The sequence below is a fragment of the Melospiza melodia genome, chromosome 19 (genome assembly GCF_035770615.1).
Source record: "Melospiza melodia melodia isolate bMelMel2 chromosome 19, bMelMel2.pri, whole genome shotgun sequence".
Taxonomy (NCBI): Eukaryota; Metazoa; Chordata; class Aves; order Passeriformes; family Passerellidae; genus Melospiza; species Melospiza melodia.
In genome coordinates, this window is record NC_086212.1 from 7,115,916 (window position 1) to 7,138,306 (window position 22,391).

The window sequence follows — 22,391 nt, forward strand, 5'->3', positions numbered from 1 at the left end:
GAATATCAGTTATGCAGATGAAAGCAGCATTTGGCATCTAATACTCAGTTAATGGTTTGAAAACTGGATTTTGCCTGCTTTAATGCTAAACTACTATGTCAGGAAAGATTATCAGCCTGTTATTTCAGTTTGCAAAGGGGGGGAAAAAAAAGCTTAACATTTTGATATAAATACATCTTGGAGGGTTTAGACATCCTGAAAGGTTTGGTGACCTGTTCTTTTAACTCCTTATAGTCTTCAAATTTGAGAGGAAATTGCGGTCAAAAGTGAACATTTTATAACCTGCTGGTCTGAAGAGTCAACCTGCTTTTTCCTCTTGACATTCCTCTGCTTAGTCCACTAAGGCTGCAGTGCAGGAAGGGGGAAAAGAGCTGCAGAACTAGGACAGACTTGGGGTATATTTAACAATGTTCTATTTCGATGTGACAACAGCTATCGAACACCTACAAGATTGCAAACTGTGATTCACTCGGAAGCTGATATAACTGATGTCACGTTGTATTAATAGCTACAGAATTGTAACTGCTTTTAGCACTGAGATTCATTAACAGCCTCTACAAACACTCTTGACAATCAGTTGAAAACCTGAAAATATTAGGTGTATGTAAAAATGGATTATGCCATAAAGGAACCTCCCTGTGCTGCCAAATGTGTTTACAGCAAGTTCTTGAGGGTGTTATGCATAATGATTCCTCTTCATCACTTTCAGGAGGTCTTAGTGATAGCAAAAGGTGTTTGAGAACTGATCCACATGCTAAATTAATTAGGAGCTGCTGATCTAATGGGGTTGCATGATGTGAGTGCATTTGGGGATTATGGTGTCCGTGGCATTTTTCTTGGCATGTGGGAGCTGCACAACCTTCCTGCATAGTGCTGGTGGTGTCTTGTTCCTTCACCTGTTTTAGCTGCACATTTTGGCTTCAATGGGTGTGGCAAACCATGCCTGGACAGAACTCTCCAAGGGATACCAAGTGCAGGGTCTTCTGCTCCCCTCTGAGCTGAGAGCCATGTCTGAGGGGATGGAAGAGAAGGAAATGGCTGTGGAAGAGAAGGAAATGTTCAGTTCTTCCTATCCTTGGAGATACTGAATTAGTAGCTGACAATGGTGGCACATAATGGCCCTCTCTGGCCTCTGTTGGCTCTCCTCTGGGCTGAATGAGCTGGCTGCTCTTCCAGGCACTTCATGAACTCATCTCTTCATTACACACATGTGGCTTTAAGCTTTGCATCCCCTGCATGACAGGTCGGGACACGGTTGTAGAAGTGAAATGAAGACTGAGGTGCAGGAGAGGAAGTGTTCAGGGTGACATTTGCTCTGTGTCAAGTTGTGTAGTCAAGCTTGTCACTGGGAGTGAATGTGTGGACGTGTAAAGCTGGGCTGACATTTCCATTGCTCTGGGTGTTTCTGAGAGTTGTTCCATCACGACTGGCCACCTACTTCGCTCAGTTCCTTCTTTCCCATATATCACAGTACTTCTCTTCCTTTTGGCCATGAATAATTGCCTTTTCTTTAAGTTTTCAGGTGATATCTGCTGTGTCTCATTAATTTGTCATCAGGTTTTGGCATCTCTCATTTGGATGTGACCTTACTTTTGGTGGCCTGTGACTCTTAGGCTGTGGTGTGCTGACTTCTGGAGATGGAGTCTTCTGAGACTGGTAGGAAAGGTTGGCTCAGGATGCAGCAAAATTGCAAATAACAGTACTTTGAAACCAGTACTGTCTGCCAAGCATGCAAAGCTCTGTATTTGGAGAAGATGGAAACCCTAAGCCTTTTTTTTCCTTTTTCATTGTTCTTTTTTACAAGATTGGAAATCTTGGTTTTGAGTACATTGTTAAATGGTCATTTGCCCTTCCTCTCTAGAGTTACAGGAAGTTGTTCAGATAATTAAGTACAGTTGATAATCTTCCAATAGCATTGTTTATATTTTAAATATCTCAATAGCAAGGGATTCATTGGGCACATAAAACAGCAAGTGATCAAACCACGTCTGGCTCAACATGTCTGTTGAAACAGCCTATGACAGTTAAGGAGTGTAATTAGCAAGACACATAGAATGGGATTGAAAAAAGATGTGAAAATAAGCGGAAGGATTTGAAAAGGATTAAGAATGTTAATGACAAACCAGTAGTTAAATGGTGCATGATTAATGACTGTAGAAGTAAAAGGTTGACTAAATATTGTGACTCTGTAATGGCTGCCCCAAAGTTATAGAAGAATACTCTGTTCAGAAGAATCCAGACCTGGATTTATATTGACACATATACTGACTCTGGATTTAGACCTGTTTCTTAGACTTGGTTTAGGTGAGCATCCCCTGAGATGCCTTTCATGGTTGACTTGATGACCTGAGATTCCTCTTCCATCTTCAATATTGATGATCAGGATCAATATCTCACCACCCCACTGAAATGCTGAATCCCCTTCTGAACTGTGTTACAGGTAGACTGGACAGGCAGTTTGCAGTGTTTCAGTAAAGCTGTTCTGAGGAACATCAGGCTCTGTGCTCAGTAGCTCCCAGCTTACAGAGTTTAGTTTTGTCCCTGAGCACTAAGTTGCTTTGATTTCAATAATTCATCTCCATCCAACTGTTTTATTGTCACTTGATTTATTAATGAGTTGACTCGGACACTGTCCTAGTGCTTTCTCACAGCTGAGTGAAACCAAGGGTTGTGCTAAGCACAGATTGTGTGAAAAACACACCATTTCAGCTGGCCCCTGAGGGGCAGCATGGTTAGACTGATGTGCAAGTGCTGTAACTCCCAAACTACAACCTTGTTATCAGTAGCCCTTCCCAGCACTCATTCTCTCTCTCTCTTGTTGTAGAAGAACTTCAGATCTTGCTTTCTTTTTTCTAGGAGTGGATTGTGATGGTTAATTGGATAATGTTTGTAGAACAGTGTACAAAACCTGCCAAGGGTCACTGTCCTCGCTGGTATTATTAGAGCTGGAGGAAGACTGCCAGAAGGTATTGATTACTTGGTAAAAATAAACTCTTCAAACTTCTTTGGGTTTTATTCATTGCTGCTTTTTATCTCGGCATCCTGCAAACATTTCAGAGGGTGGATTTGTTTGCCAGAAGATCAAAACAAAATATTGACAACTACTGGTGCCAATTTGTAGCCTCCCGTGTGGGTGGCATCAGAGGAATTTGTGCAGTGCTCTGGGAAGTCTTTCGAGGCTCTGAATCCCCTTGGATCCTGGAAGTGTTGTTTGAGCAAAGCTTCCAAGTGTCCAGGTGGGATAGCCCATTGAGAACCAAGCACAAGAGGATCTCTTTGGGGCTTGTGAAACTCTATTGTGTATAGAAGCTTGTAAAAACTTCCTGAAGCTGACATTTTGATTTCTTTAGTGAAGTCTGTCGATTAACTGAGTAAAGCTGAGCCTTGCAAGGTGCAGTGGGTGCTGCTGAGAGTGCTGTGTCTGGCTGGTGGGAAGGGCTCAGTGCCCTCTGTGTTTTCTAGTTCATCTCTCAGCCATGGTTTACACTTCTCACACACCTCACCGTGGAAAACAAAATGTCACACTTTGAATTCATTAAGCAGCTGTGACTGTTGAAAGGGAAAGCTGTTCCATATGACAGTAAAATACGGGGAAAAGTCACGGATCTGTAGCAGAAAATACGTGGGAAAGACAAATATTGCATAATGTTCAGAAGGGCCAAGTCATGCTTCATAAAGGGAAGTTTCTAAGGAGAATGGATACAACAGGAGGACAATTCAATCAGGAATATGGCTTATGTGATAGAGGGAGGATGCATTAGTCAGTCATGGATCCAGAGGAATAGAATTCAGGAGTGACTTCAAATCAAGTGTGGCCTTGTGGTTTCTCTGATGAAAATATGCAGTTGGAGCAGAAGCAAGATGTTACATCCTTCTCCAAAACAGGCCAAGGACAAAGCACAGACCTCCAAACATCTGCATGTGTACTGACCTAAAAATTGCTTCAGCAGGGAGACTAAACCAGGCTTTGGTGGAGACTGCAAAGTGCTTTCTGTGCATGTGTCAGACTTGCAAATGGGTTCACTTTGATTATCACAAGTCCCCTTCATGTTCATTCTGAGACACTAAGCTTCTTTGAATGAATATTTGGTGAATGAGAAGTTTTTAAGTGGACAGACTGTCATCCAGCAATCTTAAGAACTGACTTGTCATGGAGCAAAGGGCAGGACTTGTCAAAGCAGACCAGTGGTGCTTGAAGGTCCAGTGCTGGCCTGGCCTGCCAGTCTGCTTCCTCAGGCACAGAGCACCTGCTGGGGCTGCACTGACCAGTCACACTTTGGTAATCTTGAACAGGTACCAGCTGCTTTTCTTTTAAAATTCAGGACAATTCATGAGCAAAGGAAGAGCAAGAAGCACCAGCACATGCTGTCAACTCACTCCCTCAGTGCTAGTTGCTCAGGTTTGTTCCAGAAGTAACTGAGATGTGAGCAAGTATTCCAGCTGCCTGCTGCATAAAGAATGAGTCAAAATGGTTTAAAAAAAAAAGGCAGATGACAGAATTAACATCTGTCTGTTTGGGTACATGGCTGGTGAAAGGGAAGAATGGTGCTAGTGCTGAGAAGTGGCAAAGAGGTTTCTGTTATTGAGATTTTTATTATTTCAATATGTCACAACCCATCAGTAACTGAAAGATGGAGAAAGAGCCATGGGAAATGGGACAGTAAATACCTGCCAGCACAATTTTAATGCTCTTTCAGTTGAGCTGTTTAAATGTAGTTGCCTGTTTGAGGAAATCACTGAATTTCAATTTTAATGTTTTTGCTGTTTGGTAGGTTCTCTTGTGGGTATTGCAAAATCATCCCTGATGGTCCAGGCACAGGTGGAGTTACACATGAGCATGGGAGAGGAGTGGCAGATTCTCTGCAGGTGTGATGGGGCTTGCACAGACCATAGAGGGCACTCAGTTTGCACAAACTAGAGAGGAGGAGAACCTGGAAGCAGCTTAGGAAATGGTTGGGGAACTACTGCAGTCTGAGGACTGATCTCATTTCTCTGCTGTGGCAAAAGGAGTAAGAGATCTTTGTGTCTGTCAAGGTAACTGGAGAAAGTCAGGCAAAATTTCTTAGGATGCTTCTTCAGGATGCTCTCCCACCTTCCACTGATTCATGGCTTAGGGACTTTCTCTACTCTTGAATTTTTTCCTCATTGATTTAATCCAGTTTCTTTTTGACCCCTCATAAATGTCCATGAGCCCCCCAAAGTCCTGCAGTGAGGAGATGCCCAGCAGTGCCCCTGTTGCCTCATAAGGATATCTGATAAAGTTGGCATGATGAGTTCTTGGCTGTGGGTTGCCACAGAGCCGTGGCAGGGCAGACCCTAATTATAGCACATTATGCTGGTTTAATGACAGTAATAGAAAGTCAATTTATAGGCAAGAGCAAATTGCCTTTTTATATGGGGAGGAGGATAATTCCTCCCATGTGTTGCATTATTAAATTTGTAATCTTCATTTCTAATGCTTTTCAAAAGTGAATATTAACAGAATCTAAAATGCAGCTCATAAATTTATGAGCTGCATTTTTTTCCCCAAACTCTTCAAGTTCTATAATTTGTCTTAAAAGGTGAACTTCAGCAAGGTTAGGGGTTTTTTCCTTTCTTTACTTAATAAATTAAAATCTCTTACTTACTACCTACCTCTGGACAACCTTAAAGGCTCCAAAGATACTGCATTTTAAATAGCAGTAATGGATATCTATTTCCATTCTTGCTGAGTGGAAAGTTCTGAATTCAGGCTTATTCCCTGGTGATGAAAGACACTGGAGAGAAAAAAAAAGTGACACGTTTTCATATGTCATTTGCTAGCAAGGAGGCTGTTATGATGCTCTTTTTTGTTGCCAGGGAAACAGAGCCTTGAACTCCTGTCTCTGCAGGAGGAGGAGGAGGAAAGGATTATTTCACTCCTGAGCTCGATTTGTAATTGTGACTTGTGATCAGAGGCTGTGAATGGGCTGGGACTGAGGGTCTCACCTTCAAGCTCATTTTCAAAACTGTGTGTCCTACCTCCTTCTGTGTGTTTCCCTGTTGGAATGAGTGTGAAGGGTGGGGCCTGGTGGGGTGGGTGGCTGGCACAGGTCGCTGGCACAGTTGCTGTACAGCTGAGTGAAACAGAGTGCTGCGAGCCCAGGTGGTGATGGAAGGGGATTGTACTTCTCTGACCTTGCCAGTAACATCTTGAGAAATCCCAAGGCTTCCTTATGTCTGCCCAGAACAGAAACATGAAAGTTACCTGCAGGTATCTGAAGGGAGGAAGTGACAGTGATGCAGGCGCTTCGTAAGCACGGTGTCCTCTCCTGACCTTCTTCCATTACTGTGGGGAAGTCGTTGCCGGCACATTTGATAAAGAGATTGCCATTAAACTTTTTTTTTTTTTGTGGTTACATTAAAACTATTTTTTCACTCACACACTGCCCTTTAATGCGTATTTGATCTCACTGAACTGTCAGTGTTGCCTGCGAGGCTGATGCTGTCTGTATCACAATTGCTTCTTCATCTGCTCTCTTTTCTGCTCTCGTAGTAGAGAGAGATAAGCAGGGCACTCTAAAGCATTTTGTTCGTCCTTGCTCCTTCTACAAAATTTGTTCAGAAATATTTGGGACAGATCATGGGATTTTGGTGAACTTTCTGCCAGGTACATGTCATGGAGTAGCTGCAAACAGGCATTGCTTCTCAGGATGCTGTGCTGGTATGTGGCTGTTGTTCACTGTGTGTGATTAATGCAAATTCAGTTCAATAAGATATTGAACACTGATGTGCCTCTTCTTCACAAGGGACTAATTCTTACTACATCTAGTTGCTGATAATTGAGAAAACGAGATTTTGGTATTGTTCCTAAAGTGTATTAATTAATCTATATTAATCTGATAATTTTTTGCTTCCATCCTCAGTAATCTACATCGAGACATGATATTTTGGTTGGTTTTCCACATTCTGCAGCATCTTTCAGCAGAGATGAACACATCATGTTTATTTTCCAGCTCTGGCCAAAAGGCTTTTTCTCCTCTATTGAAAGCTCAATACACTGCATAGACAAACAGTGAACTGAATTTCCCAAAGGACTTCAAATAATCTGGGATGTTTTTCTCTCTGAGTGCTGCTTTTGTGCATGCAGCAGGCAGATGTAGGAGGCAGCTATGTGTCTGCCATGTTCATCTGTGGGAGAGTGTGTCACTCCTGTGAGAGCTTGCATGTGTCTCTTCAGGGTTTGGGCTGTGAAATTTTTGCTTGAATGTTTTTTCTTAGGTGTCTGCTAGTTAAATTCCAGCGCCTCTGTTTTTGGTATTGGGTGGTGTTTTCCATGTGTGACGGCCTGACTTGTCCCCAGTTGGAGATATCTGTGATGGATGATTGGCAGGGCTGTTTGCAGTGATACAAACTCACTTTGATTTCTTAGTCACCCCGAATGACTTAGCAGCGTAAAGAACCATGGCTCCTGTCCTGCTTCTGGGTATTGAAGCCTGACCTTTCCTTCCAGCTGTCATGAGATATCTGCAATGAAATTACTGCAGTCATGAAGGGCTGGGTGCTCTCCTTTCACTCCACCCCAGCAGAACCTGGCACTTGATCCAGAATCTTGATCCTGAAAGGGATCTGTGTGAGAGAAACACTGTGAGTGCACTGGATCCATTTGCAGGCTTTTGGGAAATGCAGTCACTCTCTGAGCTCTCCCTTCAGCACCACAGGTGTGCTATAAACAGAGGATTTGTGCAGTTCTTGGTACCATTTGGGAAGAAAAGGGTTCCCTTTCGTGCCCCTGTGGTGTGCTGTGGTGCTTGCCTGGCACAACAGGCACTCCATAGCCATGGACCTGTCATGGGATGTCCCTGTGGGAGTCAAAACAACATGTAGAGTTAGAGGGGAAGAGCATGCTCCTGTAGCATTTGCTACAGGTATTCCATGAAAGCAGCTTTGGTGAAGCCCAACACAAGTAGTTGTAGTATCTGGTGAGATTGTCTGCAGTTAGGAACTCAGTGCCTGAAGTTGTTTAACTTCTTTGGAAACCAGACCATTGGCTCCCCCCTCTCTCCTTCCATAGTGCATCAAATAATTGCTTCCAAATGGACACAAGTTATTAAGCAGTGTGTATAATTAAAGTTTCACTCCTTGTGAATTTGAGCATTCATTTCCTTAAGGAAAATATGATGGAGTAATTATTACCCAAGCTAAACACAAATCAAATGCTGTTCTAAACGTTCTGCACGAGGATTCTAGTTTATGAATGACTCCAGGGTTCTGTGTGGCTTTGTGCCTGTTAAGGAAATGGGGCTGTGTTTTTAATTGTATTTATAACGAGTGAACAAAAGGTTGCATGACTCATGCATTGTGCCAAGACTGTTGCTCTCTGCACTCACACACACGTGGTCTTGACAAAGCTGCTCGCTCCTAAAAGAGCATCAGTAGGACAGAAGAAAAGGCAAGAAATCTCATTAATAAATATGGCCTTGTCAACTGCTTCCTCTGAATTTTGTCTGTCAAAACTAAACTTTACCTGCTGTGTAGTAGCTGTGATTTTGAGGGAGGCAAGTATTTCTTCAATGCTTAAGCTGCTGTCTCGACTTTCTTCCCATCATTACTATGTAGCAGACACTTTCTAGTTTCAGCTAAATTTGGGGGAGACATCCAAGATATGCAGACTTTAGAAATGCTGGAAAAGATGGCTCTGGGTAGAGAGAGAGAGAGACATACACTAGTGCCTCTGGGAGAAAAGGCCTGATACCTAATCTCAGTTTAAAATTCACCTTGTGGATGGAAGCAGACTGCTGGTGCTGAGCATCCAGTGGGACAGAAAGGTGTGTCAGCACCTCTGGCAGGTTTTGGTGGCTTCAGGAGGCTCATGACCCGAGTTCTCTTCTGCAGCAGGGAAGCACAGCTTGCAAACAGGCTGCTGAAGTTACTTTGCCCCTGTTTGCTTCCCAAAATTGAAGAGCCAGATGCTGGGCTCTGCCAGGAGGGGCACTTGGTGAGCAGGCAGGTCCAGCAGGCTCAGGAATGGCACAGCAGCCTCATGCAAAATTTCCTGGCTCAGTGAAGTGTAGGCAGAGCAGCTCTTTTATCTCATGCCATCTTTCTCTACAATGGCTCTTTCTAGTAGCTTTATTTTTGTGAATTCACCTCATTTTTGTGATCCTTTTCTAAATCAAGAGGTTTTCTGCAGCTCAGGCTCATTCATATTTCAGAACCTGGACTTAGGCAACATCCTCAGTTATTAATAGTGTGAGATGGATGGCAGAATTAGGACATCAGGGTGCTCTGGTTCAACTCTCTTGTAATTAAGCAGAGAACCTCACCTGGCCTTCACAACTTATGTCGGTTAGCTGGAGGACTTCCAGCCTTGGGGACATAAATTGGCTCAACCTCTAATTCTCCTTGTGAATTAAAACAAGAAGAAAGCCCTGAGATGGTGTTGGCACACTAACCAGCCACTTGTCTTTCTACTTTGATGTTTTCCTGATACCCACATCTTGACAGCTGGCAAAGTTCCAAGAGTTTGGAACTGAGAACATGGAGAGCATCTCTGGTTGATATTTGTATGTACAGCACTTCCCTCAGCTTTCTAGGGAGTAAATATTACAGTGTTGTAGTTTAAGTAAATCAGTTACCTGTGCCAAATGTACTTATTCTCTGAGCCCATTGGGTAAATTTTCCTGGACTTGGGCTGAAGACCCGCTGGGGTTCCCAGATGGGCTGATGTCAGAGGGGAGTTTAACTCTTGGTGAGGCTTAAAACCCAAAATGCAAGAAGTGGAAAGATTGAATCCCCCAACTGCCATGCAGTGGGAGAGTGTGTGCGTATCTGTGGTTTACTGCACTCCAAGTATCATGGTAAGATTACATTTTGAAGCCATCACCCCTTGCCCAAGCACAAAAGCAGCAGATGACGAAGGGTCTGGGATGTGGGATGTCTGTCCCAGATGTGTCCCAGACAACATCAGCAGTTCTGTGCTTGTCTTTCCCTGGAGACCTGGGCTACAGACAGAGCAATGTTCAGGTTTCATTGCTGCAGAAATATTAGAGCAGTGAATTTTCTGGGTGGCTATGGACGTTTCATTTAATCAGACTCTACTGCAAAGCCTGGCAGATGGGGGGAAGAGAAGGGGGCAGTGTGTTCCATTTTCTTATAAAAATAAAAATGCAAAAGCATCCATCAGATAAAGCTATTTGGATCCTGCTGCTGCAAACAAAATAGAGACATGGAAAGAATTCTGAAGAGCTGGATCTAGCTGCAAAGTGGTTCCCATGAAGTACTCTGAAAGAACCAAACATTTTTGTTAGTGTTATGGTACTGCAGCTTTTTTGTAGTGAAAAGTGAAACAATTTTTATGGTAGTCACAAACTCTATTTGAAAGTCATTGACAGTGAACATATGTGTTTACCTTTTTGGCTGTTGGCTTTCTCTCTTTTGACAGGAAAGGAAAAAAATCTCCAAAGGATTTTCCTGGCTGCGTGTTTGCTGCAGAACTTTTTCTTTAGACACTTCTAAATGAAAATTTTGGCCGTTAAATTTTTTATATAGATGAATTATCAAAAAGGTCACAATTAAAAATAGCATCATGGGAACTATTTGGTTTTAACCTCAAAAGGAGGAGAAAAAAATATGCTTAAAATAAGAAAATGGAGCTTTTGAAGAAAGGAGGAGAAATTGATACTCTACCCATGCCCCAGACAAGCTGTAAGAGATAATATCATCTACTGGGGTGGAGACTTGCTTAACTACAGGCACAGCTGGATTTAAACCAAACTGCAGCTCAGACCAGCATGAAGGAAAAAATGCTGCTTTAAGTGTCTGAGGAGTTGGGGTTTGGGCTGGGTTGTGGGGGACCTGGGGAAGGCAGCCTCAGAGGCTGGTCTTGAAAATAACCCTGTGAATGATTTTCAGTTGTCTTCTGATGGTGATTATGGTCCTTGATCATATTTATTCTGGGTTTCAGCAAAGCAAGCCTTCCAATGCTGTGTGGAACATCTTTGGGAATGATTTTTGGTCATCTTCTAATGGGGGAAGAACAGAAACCTCTGGATTCAGGGGGAGTTGGTTTGACATCCCCACATCTGAGTGAGGACAGGCCAGTGTGAGCGCTAGGATGAGAAAAAGCTTTTCTGTGCTGAAATATCTGAAATACCCTTGTGGATCAGGAGCAGTGGAGTTGGAGCTGTGCTGCAGTGGGAATTTGGAGGTGTCTCATTGGCATCTCCAGAGGTTTCCCAGGCAGGGTGTCCTGGCCCTGCTCTGCATTCAGCTGGAGTTGGTAGCTCTAACAGCAATGCAAATAGTTGCTAATTTTACTATTTTTCTGGCTCTCACAAGAAGAGTTGATTGAACTTTCCTAACCCTGTGAATGTACCTAACCTCCACAGATTAGAATTAACATGCTGATTTTTTTTTCTATCTCACAAAGATTCTGTGCTTAATTTGGAAAGAAAGAGTGTGATTTTGTTGGTGTCTGAAACTAGGACAAGGGGAACGAAGCATGCAGCCTGATTAGTGCCCCTGCTTATCCCCAGCCATTTTCTGTCATTCTGGTGGATTACTCAGGCTGTGATGATAGCCTGGCATGTTCTGGAGCACAGTACAAACTGCCTCTCTTTAGGTGCTCATAATTCACACTCCATTAGGATGTTGATGTAGGGAATGCTTGGCAGGATGTCAGGGCTTGCCAGGCATGATGAGATTGAGTTCATCTCGTTAAACTGCATTCTGAAGTGACAATCCAGTATTTATATATATATATATATATTTTCCCTCAGCAGAAGCAGCCTCTTAGGAGAGCACCAGGGCTTGCTCTGAACAGAGCAGCCCTGCAGAGGGGCCTGTGCTGCCCACCCTGGCAGCCAGCAGCTCAGTGTGTGCCAGGCTGTCACAGGTGTTGGGTATTCATGCAAGGCAGTGGGAAGGCTTCTCTTTCTCTCCTCTGAAGCTGAACAATGGAATTTTTATTCATCTCAGAACTGATTCATGGCACACAAGTCTTAGTACGTGTCACGGGGAGTCAGCGTCTGACTAAACAGGAAAATTTTTTTTTTAAACAGTTCAGGAGCAACAATGCAGTGACAAAGTTTCAAGTGGAGAAGTTAATGTGCTGACTCTTTTCTCAGAGTAGCTGAAAGTAGGTAGGAGGTGGAATGGTCAGTGCTTTAGCAGTCTGATGGGGAGCTGAGCTGAGACTCCCACTGCTGCATTTTGCCCACAGACATCCCAAATTGTTGGACTTGGGGACCTCCCTCACCTCAGCAGGTGATATTATCCAGGCGGGTGCTTCATGGTTTTTCTTCATTTTCAGCCCCAAACTGTTTCATTTTTTCTCAGGGGCAGATCTCCATGGGGAGGAAAGCTAGAAAAACCTCCTGGGGTCAAAACCAAAGAGTGAAGTTAGTGACTGCATAAAATGGAAGGGCTTGTGAGCCTGTGTTTGAGCCAAGGATGGAACAGGCAGATGAACTGAAAGGAGATAGCTCCAGGCAAATCTCCTCTGCAGGCAGCCAGGTCCTGTCCTGGCTCTGCTCTGCCTGATCTACAGCATGCTCTGAAGGCTTCCTTGACTCTGCCAGATGGGTTTTTCTGTGGTCCCTTGCTGGAGCTGTCAGTTCTTCATGCTTCATAAGCTCAGGTTTGTGTTTTGGGGCAAAGCAGGCGATTCATGTGCTGAGGAACCCAGGTGTGAATCCAGGGAGCAGAGTCTGCCCAGGCTGATGCCCTGCAGCATGTTTGGATGGGAATTGTTCCATACTGCTGCACCTGGATAAGAAGAGCAGTGGGGATGCAGTCTCTTTGCTCAAGCTTGGACTGACTTTCTTGGAAAATACAAAATATTATATTTTCCAGAGCTTTGCAACAGGAGCAAACAAAAGTAAGCGTCCAAGTGATTTCCCTTCCTGATTTTCCCCCTGGCTCCTCAAGCTGAAGTTTGGGAAAGGATAACAGCTACTTGGTGTCTTGGGTGGTCCATGTTGGTGCTGTATGTCCCTATGCTTTGGGTGCCACTGTGCTCTATGCTTGGAAGTGGGTGGGTAATTTAGGAGTCAGGCTGATTGAGTTGAAAGTCAGTCAATGCCTAATCTCAGGGCTAAATCAATACCAATTAATTCTAAAGTACAGGAGGGTCTGTAGCACATGCATCATGCTGGGTTCTTTTTGTGATGGTGGCAAGCTGCAATGGAGGAGAAAATTGAAAACAAAGTGGAAAACAGAAGGATTGTAACAAGTACCTGGGTGGAGGAAAAGGAAATGCTGAGATTAGACAGTGTAGGGATAACAGTGAGAGACACTTCTGTCTCTCAGAAGTGCCATCAATAAACACCTATTGTAGAGTAATTCTGTGTAAGAGTAATAATTATATAATCGTGACCTTGTGATGAGTTATTGCCAGACTCACAGATTTTTCAAGACTTGCTGGCCTCTGAGCATGGAGAGGCCTGTCAGCAGCAGAGAGGAAGAGCTTCAAAGAGTTGTGTGTGGGAGTGATGTCAAAGAGGACACGAGGAGTGGTTACTCCTTCCTTGGGGGAGAGAAGGGAGCAGCACCGTTCTTATTTTTCCCACCCCATAATTTCAGGCAAATCCAGTTCTTGGTGGCAACTCTTGCACAGGAGTGGCACCATCCTTGGGAAGAATTGCCTCTTGGTTGGCAGTTGCAAGTTTAGTTAAGAGAGCTCTCCAGAAGAGAGAGCTCTGCTCTGCACAGGGCATCTCCACGGTCACCTTGCTCCTCTTCATTTGTTACTGGGCTGCCTGGAAGGAATTTCTGGTTGGCTGGTCTGGCTTCACTCAAAGATGAGAGGAAACATGATAATGAGATCTAATTCATAATGAATAAAATGATGGGATATAATTAATATCAATCAAGAAGAATGTAGGGAAAATGGGTCTTGTGAGAAATTATTTTTTCGCCAAGTTTTAGAAGACACAGATACTGGGTAAGTGTGGTAAGTATGTTAGGGTTTTGTCCTAGAACAACATGGCCCTAAAAATGTGATTGTGATAAGTGGATTAAAACCTTGCTTCATGTATCAAAAAGCAATTGTCAAGGAAAATCCTCAAAGACTGGAGGGCTCTCTTGAAGGCCTGATGGTGCTCAGTGTTTTCATTTGATTTGGAGCAAGCATGAGTTTAAACCTCACTTAATTCACAGGTGATGTGGACATCAGATAAAGAGTAAATAGTATTGAGGGTGGGAGAGCTCTATAAAACTGTCTGGAGTTTTGCTTGCTTTCTCTTCAAATAAAATTCATTTTGTTACGTATTTTTTATTATAATGTTCTGCAAGGTCTTGCCAACAGGACAGGCAAGGGACTGCAGAGCCTCCAGATGAGATGTCTCCTCCAGGAGCTTGCTGTGGTCTTGGGAGATGCCAGCAGAAGTAGTGAAGATGAGAGTACAAGCTGATTTTTACCTCTGTATGTGTTTCTGCACTTAAATGCAGACTTCAGTTCTGTTCTCAAAAGGGTGTTTAAAACCTAGGGAGGTTGTTAGAAAGATTCAAGGCCAGGAGAAAAAAAAATGCCAGAGCATGAGACATAGAGTTCTCAGTCTGTTTAACTTGTCAAAATAAGATTGAGAGATAACTCATCTGCACTGCAGAAAAGTCTGTATAGTGAGAACACAAAGCAGCTCTTGGGGTGGAGAAGGGCACTAAAAAAACCTGATGTGTGAAAGCTGAAACCAGGCAAACTTAAGCCACATCTCTAAATGTCAGGTAGTAAAATAAACTGTGCAGGCAAATGGCAGATTCTGCATCTCCTGATATTCTTCACACCCAGAGTGGATAGTGCTTTAGAAGATATTCTTTAGCCAAACGTAAATTGTTTGGCTGAGCAGAGCAAAATCAAAGCACCTGTCAGCACTGAGAGCTTGGCAGAGCGACTCCTGGGGCCTTCTGGTTGTTGGCATCAGCGAGGTGCTGTGTATCTTCATCCTGGATATTTGACCAAAAAATTTCTTCTCCCCAAGGTCATCCCAAACTGAAATCCTCTCTTAGTGAGGTGTTGCACTGCAGGCTTGGCTGACTGCTTAACCTCTCTTGTTTGCTGCTTAATTGGAAGAGGTGCAGGGAATAAATCTGGTGACGCTGCAGAAAATGTCGATACTGCTCTTACTCGTTTCAGATACCACTGACAAATTAAGACAAATGATTTTGCCAGGCAACACCCACATAGATGCATTTCATTTACCTTCTGATTGGCAAAGGTGTCAAAGCACAAAGATTTCAGGAAGGGGAGGAGGCACAGCCCCTATGCCATGCTCCACACTGACCAGAGAAGGTTGATGGTCAGTGACCGTTGCTTGTGAAATATTTTTGGCTCACAGATGAGAAGTGCAGTGTCGTCCATATTTATTTCTTTTCCAGGTGTGCTATCCCTGATCTGTCCTACTCTTCCAGCTGATGGGGATAGTTTAGGAACCTGTGCCTCCTTTCTGATGGCATTTCTAGTGCATATGGTGATCTCTTACCCTGTTTCAGTCATGCCTCTGGCTACTGTGGTTTGGGAGCTTGCCTTTTTGACAAAAAAAAAACATTCTCCTTCCGTTTGAAGAGAACTTTCAGCAAAAAGAGACTGTAGGGGGAGAAAGGTTTCTCCAACCTTTCTCTCCAGAATAACGAGAGATCATTTGTAAGATGCAGGAGTTTCTGTGCATCCCTGTCTGGAAGAAGAGGGAGGAGCAAAGGATTTTTCCTTTATTTCCATTGTCTTGTTTTACAGAGATTCTCAATTAAACTTTTGCCATTTTTTCCCTCTTTTTTCCCCAATCTGCAAAAGCAATCAGGACTACTAGAAGATGACCCAGCCAGCAGTGGAAAGCTGTGCATGTGGTGGTCTACAGCTGAACTTGACCTGTGCCAGCTAAATCTCTAGTATAGTGCCCTGGTGCTCCCACAGTGCTGCCTTTCCTTGCCTTTGGGCCCTTCTGCTTTATTTCCCTAGCTTTCAATCAGAAGATAAGATAGAATAGAGCAAGCACTTTGTGTTGCTCCAAACCCTTGCTCTGTCCCAAGCCTCTCATTTGCTGCCAGCTGTGGATGAATAGTCTTTTAATTCTGAGTGTCTCCAGGCACATCTCGTTAGATTGGGGAAATAGGAGATTTTTTTTTAAGCAGATGTTGTGTGGCTGGGCAATGGGGCATTTTTAATTTGTTTCCTACATTTATGTCATTTGATGCTTTGACTGTGGCTGCCAGCAGAGCTCTTGTGAGGAGTAACCTAAAGGGCAGGAGGATGAGTGCTCTGAGTGCGCACGTAGAGGAAGGATGGGCACTGGTGCATGTGGGTGACTCAGAGATTGTTTGTGGAGGTGAATGCAAGACAAGTGAAATGGACCATCAAGCCTGCCCACATGGCTGTGGGATGTGCCCTCAGAGGAACCTGCAGACCCCATCAGAGGCTCCAGTGAGCTGCACAAGGCTAAGGAGGGCGAATCAAAGGGAGCTGCTCTGCACTGATTGGGAGAACAAGCATGGCCATTTCACAAAGCTTCGCTTTTGTTGATGCCCATATTGATATTCTTGCCTGAAGGTTTGGGTTTTGAAAGCACGTGAGAAATATGTTTTACATTTGTGTGACTTCCTGATTTATACAATGTGCTTCATGCATTGCTCTAGGCACACAAACAGCACAAACTGTAGTTGATGTTAACCCAGAACGTGCAAATTCGATCCCCTCAGCTCACAGGGACGTGTGTACACAGGCTGCACCATATGTGGGGACAGCAGCTGGTACAGAGCCCTGGGGCCAGCACATTTACCCAGTTGGAAACCTCATGATAGTAGAGGAAAAGGTACTTTGCAGCTGTATTGATAGGAGAATTTTTGTCTTTGCATTTCCATGTAGATATAATTGGAGAAGTGAGATAGGAAGCATTTCTGGTATCTTACGGATTTTTTTTTCCAAAGTCCCTCTTCCCACCAAGATCTAAAGAAAAGTATTTTAGGTCAAGCAGCCTGCTACAAATAACAGTGTATTTTAGGCAGGTTATTACAGATACCCTCATATTTCCAAAGTAGTTCAGAAAGTGATTCACCAGAAGTTCCACCTGAATATGAGGAAGAACTTCTTTACTGTGTGGGTGCACCGGAACAGGTTGCCCAGAAAGTTGTGGAGTCTCCCTCACTAGAGATATTCAAGAACTGTCTTGACGTAATCCTGTGCAGTGTGCTCTAGCATGACCCTGTTCCAGCAGGGAGGATGCATCAGATGACCCACTGTGGTCCCTTCCAACCTCACCCATCCTGTGATTCTTTGAAAGATTTGCTTTCTTTAATATTTGGCAATCCTGAGTTCTCCAGACTCAATAGCTGGGTCATTTCTCCTCTGGAGGTGGTACTCAAAAAAGTTGGAAGGTTTCTGAGAGCACTGTGGGTCAGAGGTTTGTTGCCTGAATCCAGGGTAATGACTGAGCATCTTTAGAGGATTGAGATAATTTTTGCTTTGTTCAGAAAACTTGTAGCAGATGTGTTTCAGGATGAGTGCTCTATGTGGGATGAAATCTGGAGCTTCCTAACACCAGCTACAGCAATTAATAGTAATGGTATTCATTACATATTCATTGCATAACATGGTTTGTTCTGAGAAACAGACTGCTTGAGATGGAGGATGAAAATAGCAGCTGTTAATTTCAGAGGGCTGAGCCTCTGAAGACTGCACCCAGGAGGAACCAGAACCTACTTAATTCCCTCTACGCTGTGGCTGAGGGCGTCTGTCAAGGGGAATAGTCCTCTCCAGGGTTTTCCACTGCTGGTTCCTTTCTGGTGTCACCAGGGAACATTTTGGCTGTGCCCAACCATTCCCCTGTGGCAGGTCTGGGAGGGGGCTCCTGCTTTGACAGCACCTCTGGTGCTGCCTGATCTTTTCCTCCCCTTGATGCCCACCAGGACCTGCCACGCTTTGTGCTGTTCCACACAACCTGAGGGAGCAACATGGGATTTGGGAAAGGCTTGGAGGCATCAGCTGTGCCCGTGGTTGCTGCTGCTGTGTTCCCTGACTGGGTAGCTCTGGGTGTAGCCAGCTGGTGTGGCTGCCTTCTCAGTGGGTAATTAATTGGTGTAAATGGTTGGAGCAGGTAGGGGGGGGGGTGTGCATGCTCTAATTATCTGCTGGGCCTGACATGGTGGAGCAGTGAGTGTGTTCCAGAGGCGACTCAGGAGCTGATGATGAAGCAGGGCTGGGTAAGGGAAATGTTATTTCCTTTGTAATAAAGGAATTTTATATTTTATAATAAAGGAATTTATTATAATTTTTATATATTTATAATAAAGGAATTAATTATAATTTTTATATATTTATATTTAGATAGAAAATATATAAATATAAAAATATACATGATAAATTTTATATATTTATATTTTAATATATTTATAATAATATATAATATAATAAATGCATAATTTATTATAAAATTTTCTTTTTTATAATAAAGGAATACAGAAATATATTTCCTATATAATAAAGGCATTTATTATATAAAAATGCCTTTTATAGATATATATCTCCTATAATAAGGGAATTTATTATAATTTATATATTAATACTATATGTAATATAATAAATATATAATTGATTATAAAATTTTCTATTTTATAATAAAGAAATATATTTTCAATATAATAAAGACTGGTCTTCCAAAAGACCTCCTCTGCTTCTCCTTGGCTCTGTGAGTGCAGAGGCTGTGGGAACAGAGGCTGACAGCGTTCCTCCCGTGTGTTCCCAGATGGTGATGGTCGGAGGCTGAAGGGAGCCATCCAGAGGAGCACAGAGACCGGCCTGGCCGTGGAAATGCCCAGCAGGACCGTGCGCCAGGCCAGCCACGAGTCCATCGAGGACAGCATGAACAGCTATGGATCAGAGGGAAAGTAAGTCATCAAAAAGGAGCTGCCTATTCACTCGTGGGATGCACTGTCCCTGAACCTATTAATTTTCCTGCAGCATGATGGACGATGTGTTTTTCTGGCTTGCTGTGCTGCAGGTGTGCTGCCCATGCAATAAGAGCAGATCTCTCTGTCTGCATAGCTGGCACATACTTGACTGTTTATATTCTTCTTTTAGTGTCCTCATTACTCTGAGCTGAAGCAGATACCCATTACTTTTAACCACTTTGTCTTTGGATGAGTAATTCAGGGTCAGTAGCAGAGGCTCATTACTGCTCATAAATTATAAGCCAGTAGTTTTTAATGTTGCACAATAGTTTTCCATTTCCCCTGTTTCAAAATAGCCCTTTGGTTTGGAGCAGGCAGAAGTTTCAAGGTGCTGAAAAGGGTGGAAGTAATAAAATACATGATAGTGCAGCAAAATTCTCATATCAAGATATATATTCTGGAGCCTGTGTGTACTTCGGTAAAAAACTTAATTTTGTTTCATCTCAGTTATATTGTCCTAAAAGAATGGGTTTCAGAAAAGATTTTTGACTTCAAGAGAAGTTACAACATGCTTACTTTTGAGCTTTTTACCAGAGTGCAAAGCAGGGGATATTTAGGCCAGGACTTTGAGACCTGACTTGTCTCCAGTTCTGGTTTTTGTATTTCCATTACTTGAAGCCATATATGGAAATTTAATTATTTTACTAAGATTCATGGGAATCTTTGGAAGCAAAAAACCCACTGTGTTTAGAGAGGAAGGCAGTACATACCATCTGATTTTGTGCTTTCTAGGTGTGTGGCCACAATGTTTCTATACCTGAAAGGTGTCCTGTTCAAGCCAAGGACTACACTTGGCATCACTCTGTATGCTCTCTCGAGTCCTGTGTGGTATTCCAAGTACACTGTACAGCTAAAATGCTGAGATAGTCCAAAAGCACTCTCAATTAATGTAATTCTGGTGTTAAATAAGTAACAAGCTGTAAATTAAGGGAGACTTTCTTTAGCTTTAGAAGTAGGCTAATCCTGGAAAGGCATCATAGATCTGTGCTGGAGGTTCAAAATAGTAATGAGGCACAGACTGCGATAGCAATCTTGTCACTCCAAAGCTGTGATGTACCTTATCTCTTCTGTGAGCTGCTGTCTCCAGGGAAATTTTCCTGCTACACCAGCACAGTCCTGTGGCTTGGAGTTCTGCCTCCGCTACTAGATGCAGAGGATTAGTGATTAAGTTCATTCCCTGGGCAATGAGGAGTAAGAATATGCTTTCATGCAGGGCAAAATTCTTTCTTTTTCATATTTACATAGCTTATCCTCCTGGGAAGGGGTGTAGTTCCCTGGATGGTTTGTGTCTTCTCACTGCTTCCATCAGCTGCTTTTGTGGAAGGGGAGTATTTCTGCCAACAAAATACTGCACCCCTGCAAGTGCTGTCTCACCCTGAAGGCAGGTGACCAGCTGGACAGAAAAAGGAAAAGCCTGTCTTGCAATGCAATTGTCTTTATTAGAACAAGCCTGAGGTTTGGTATTCCAGCCTTGAACCCTGCCAGACCATCTTTGCCAGCACCTCAGCCAGGGATGGGGTGGTTTCTTCCCTTCTCTGAAAAGTGTGATTAAGTGGTTCCTGGATGCTTTGTTCCTGGGTGGGATAATTAATCTCTTCTGGGAACCCGGTGGGAATTGCAGCTATCTGTCTGAGCCACAAGTGATAAGCAAACAGGGCTGAGAGTACAAAGAGCTAAGAGGGCTCAATTCTCTTGAAACATGGTGGGAGGGGAGTTTCTCTGCTTTCTTTTCCTGCAGCAAAGAATGGAATTGTTTGGGGAATAGCCTCGAGGAACAGAAATGTGTTCTCCTAAATCAGATTTCTCTTGACCTCTCTCATTTGCTGTAGCTGTCTTCCCAGGGAGGCAGAATGAAGATTCATATGTCTCAGTTAGCTGTGGCAAGTTGATTTTCTTTCTAATAAAAGCTGGGTTTGTGACTGGTGCACATTCTCCCAGGTCAGAGAGTTTTCAGCAGTGACTGTCAAGCCCCTGGTTTTCACCAAGGCAGTGCTATTCTAGCTCATTCCACCATGGATCCCTTTGGTGTGTCCACACCTGGAAAAAGATGGATTCACCTCTCAACTTCCATGTATTCTTATGATCCTTATCAATTCAAGGACTGACAGGACAACTTCCAAAGGTGGCATGCTGAAGTGATCAAAGATTTGTTGAAACTTTGCTGCAGCAGACCTAAATACCTGCCCTCAGCCATACAAACTGCTTTTAGAATGTGTTGCTCGCTGACTGCTTTTTGATGCAGGGAGCTGCTCTGTGCTAGTGCAAGGTATGACAGTTTAAGAATGTTCTGAAGTGCATGATTTTGAGCAATGCTGCTTTCATGTGAACACCAGCATGCATAAAATCCAGATTTTTTTTTCATGGAGAGGCTTATTATGTAGGGATATACCTCTGAGGTATGCTAGGCCTTCTTTTGAATACTCCCTTTACCTGAAAATGAAGTATACTGGAGACTTAACTGGGCTAAATGATGATAAATCTCCTGGAATTAAAGCTCATATAGCATGCCAGGAAACGCTGACATTGTGAACACACTGCTTGGTGTAAATTTTTGCCAGACAAGAAGTCCTCCAACCTTCTTATCCAGAATTTCCATTGCACACTGGTTGCGCACTAGTATAGGAAATGAATATAATAAAACTCAATATGAGACTTTGTAGAAGGAGAAGTAGATATTTACCATGAACAAAGCTGTTTTCAGTCATTCCCATGTCCAGGTTTCATTCCTTCATGCTCTCCCCACCCCTTGTGGGCACCAAGCCTCATGAATCCAGGTGCTGGAGCCAGGCTGGGTTGTGTGCTGCAGGGAGGACCGGGGACACCATCTGTCAGGCCCTCACTGTGTCTGCTGAGTGGTTCTTCACAGCAGACTGGCTCTTAGACTGTGTTTTTCTTACACTTTCTAGGACTTACCTGCTATTTTGGAGTGATCTTTCACCTCAGGGTCTTGCACTTTTTCATCTCTGTGGATCTCAAGCAGCACTGCCACCTTTTAGTTCCCTTTTTTGGGGGGTCTTCATGGCTACAATCTGCCCTCAAACAGGGTATGGAAGTGATGTTCTCTCTAACCTTGTTGTCTGTTCTTCCCCCTTCTGCTGCAGCCGGGTTGGTTGTGCTTTCATGTACACAGATGTTTCCATTCATAATTCATCCTGGAACAATCTTAGCACTGGTTACAAATCCTGCAGCAGGGAATATTTTCTTCTATGTCTATTCTTAAAGATTCGCTTGAGGAAACAGTTGCCCACTGTAGTAAGTGCCTGTGGGGTAGTCTCAGGACACCAGGATTGCTGCAAGGATACAATTCCCAATATAGGAATAACTCACAAACAGCCCTGTGAGATTCAGCAGAATCTCAGCTCCATCCTGGCTCTTGCACCATCTGCATCTTGTTTTGGCTGGATTTTGCTGCAGCTGCACGAGACCATGTACAGCATTCAAAAAGCACTAGATTCTGGACTTGTATGTAACTTGTTCCTGCCAAACACTTTTCTTCC

General features: G+C 43.4%; 1 protein-coding gene across 1 annotated transcript in view; it reads left to right on the forward strand.

The window, feature by feature from the left end:
* The window catches only part of RIMS4 (regulating synaptic membrane exocytosis 4), a 56,049-nt gene that overhangs the window by 13,150 nt on the left and 20,508 nt on the right, over window positions 1-22,391 (forward strand). Inside the window, exon 2 of the mRNA XM_063172231.1 lies at window positions 18,690-18,831. Coding sequence (XP_063028301.1) covers window positions 18,690-18,831 — 142 coding nt within the window. The remainder of the gene's footprint in view (window positions 1-18,689; window positions 18,832-22,391) is intronic.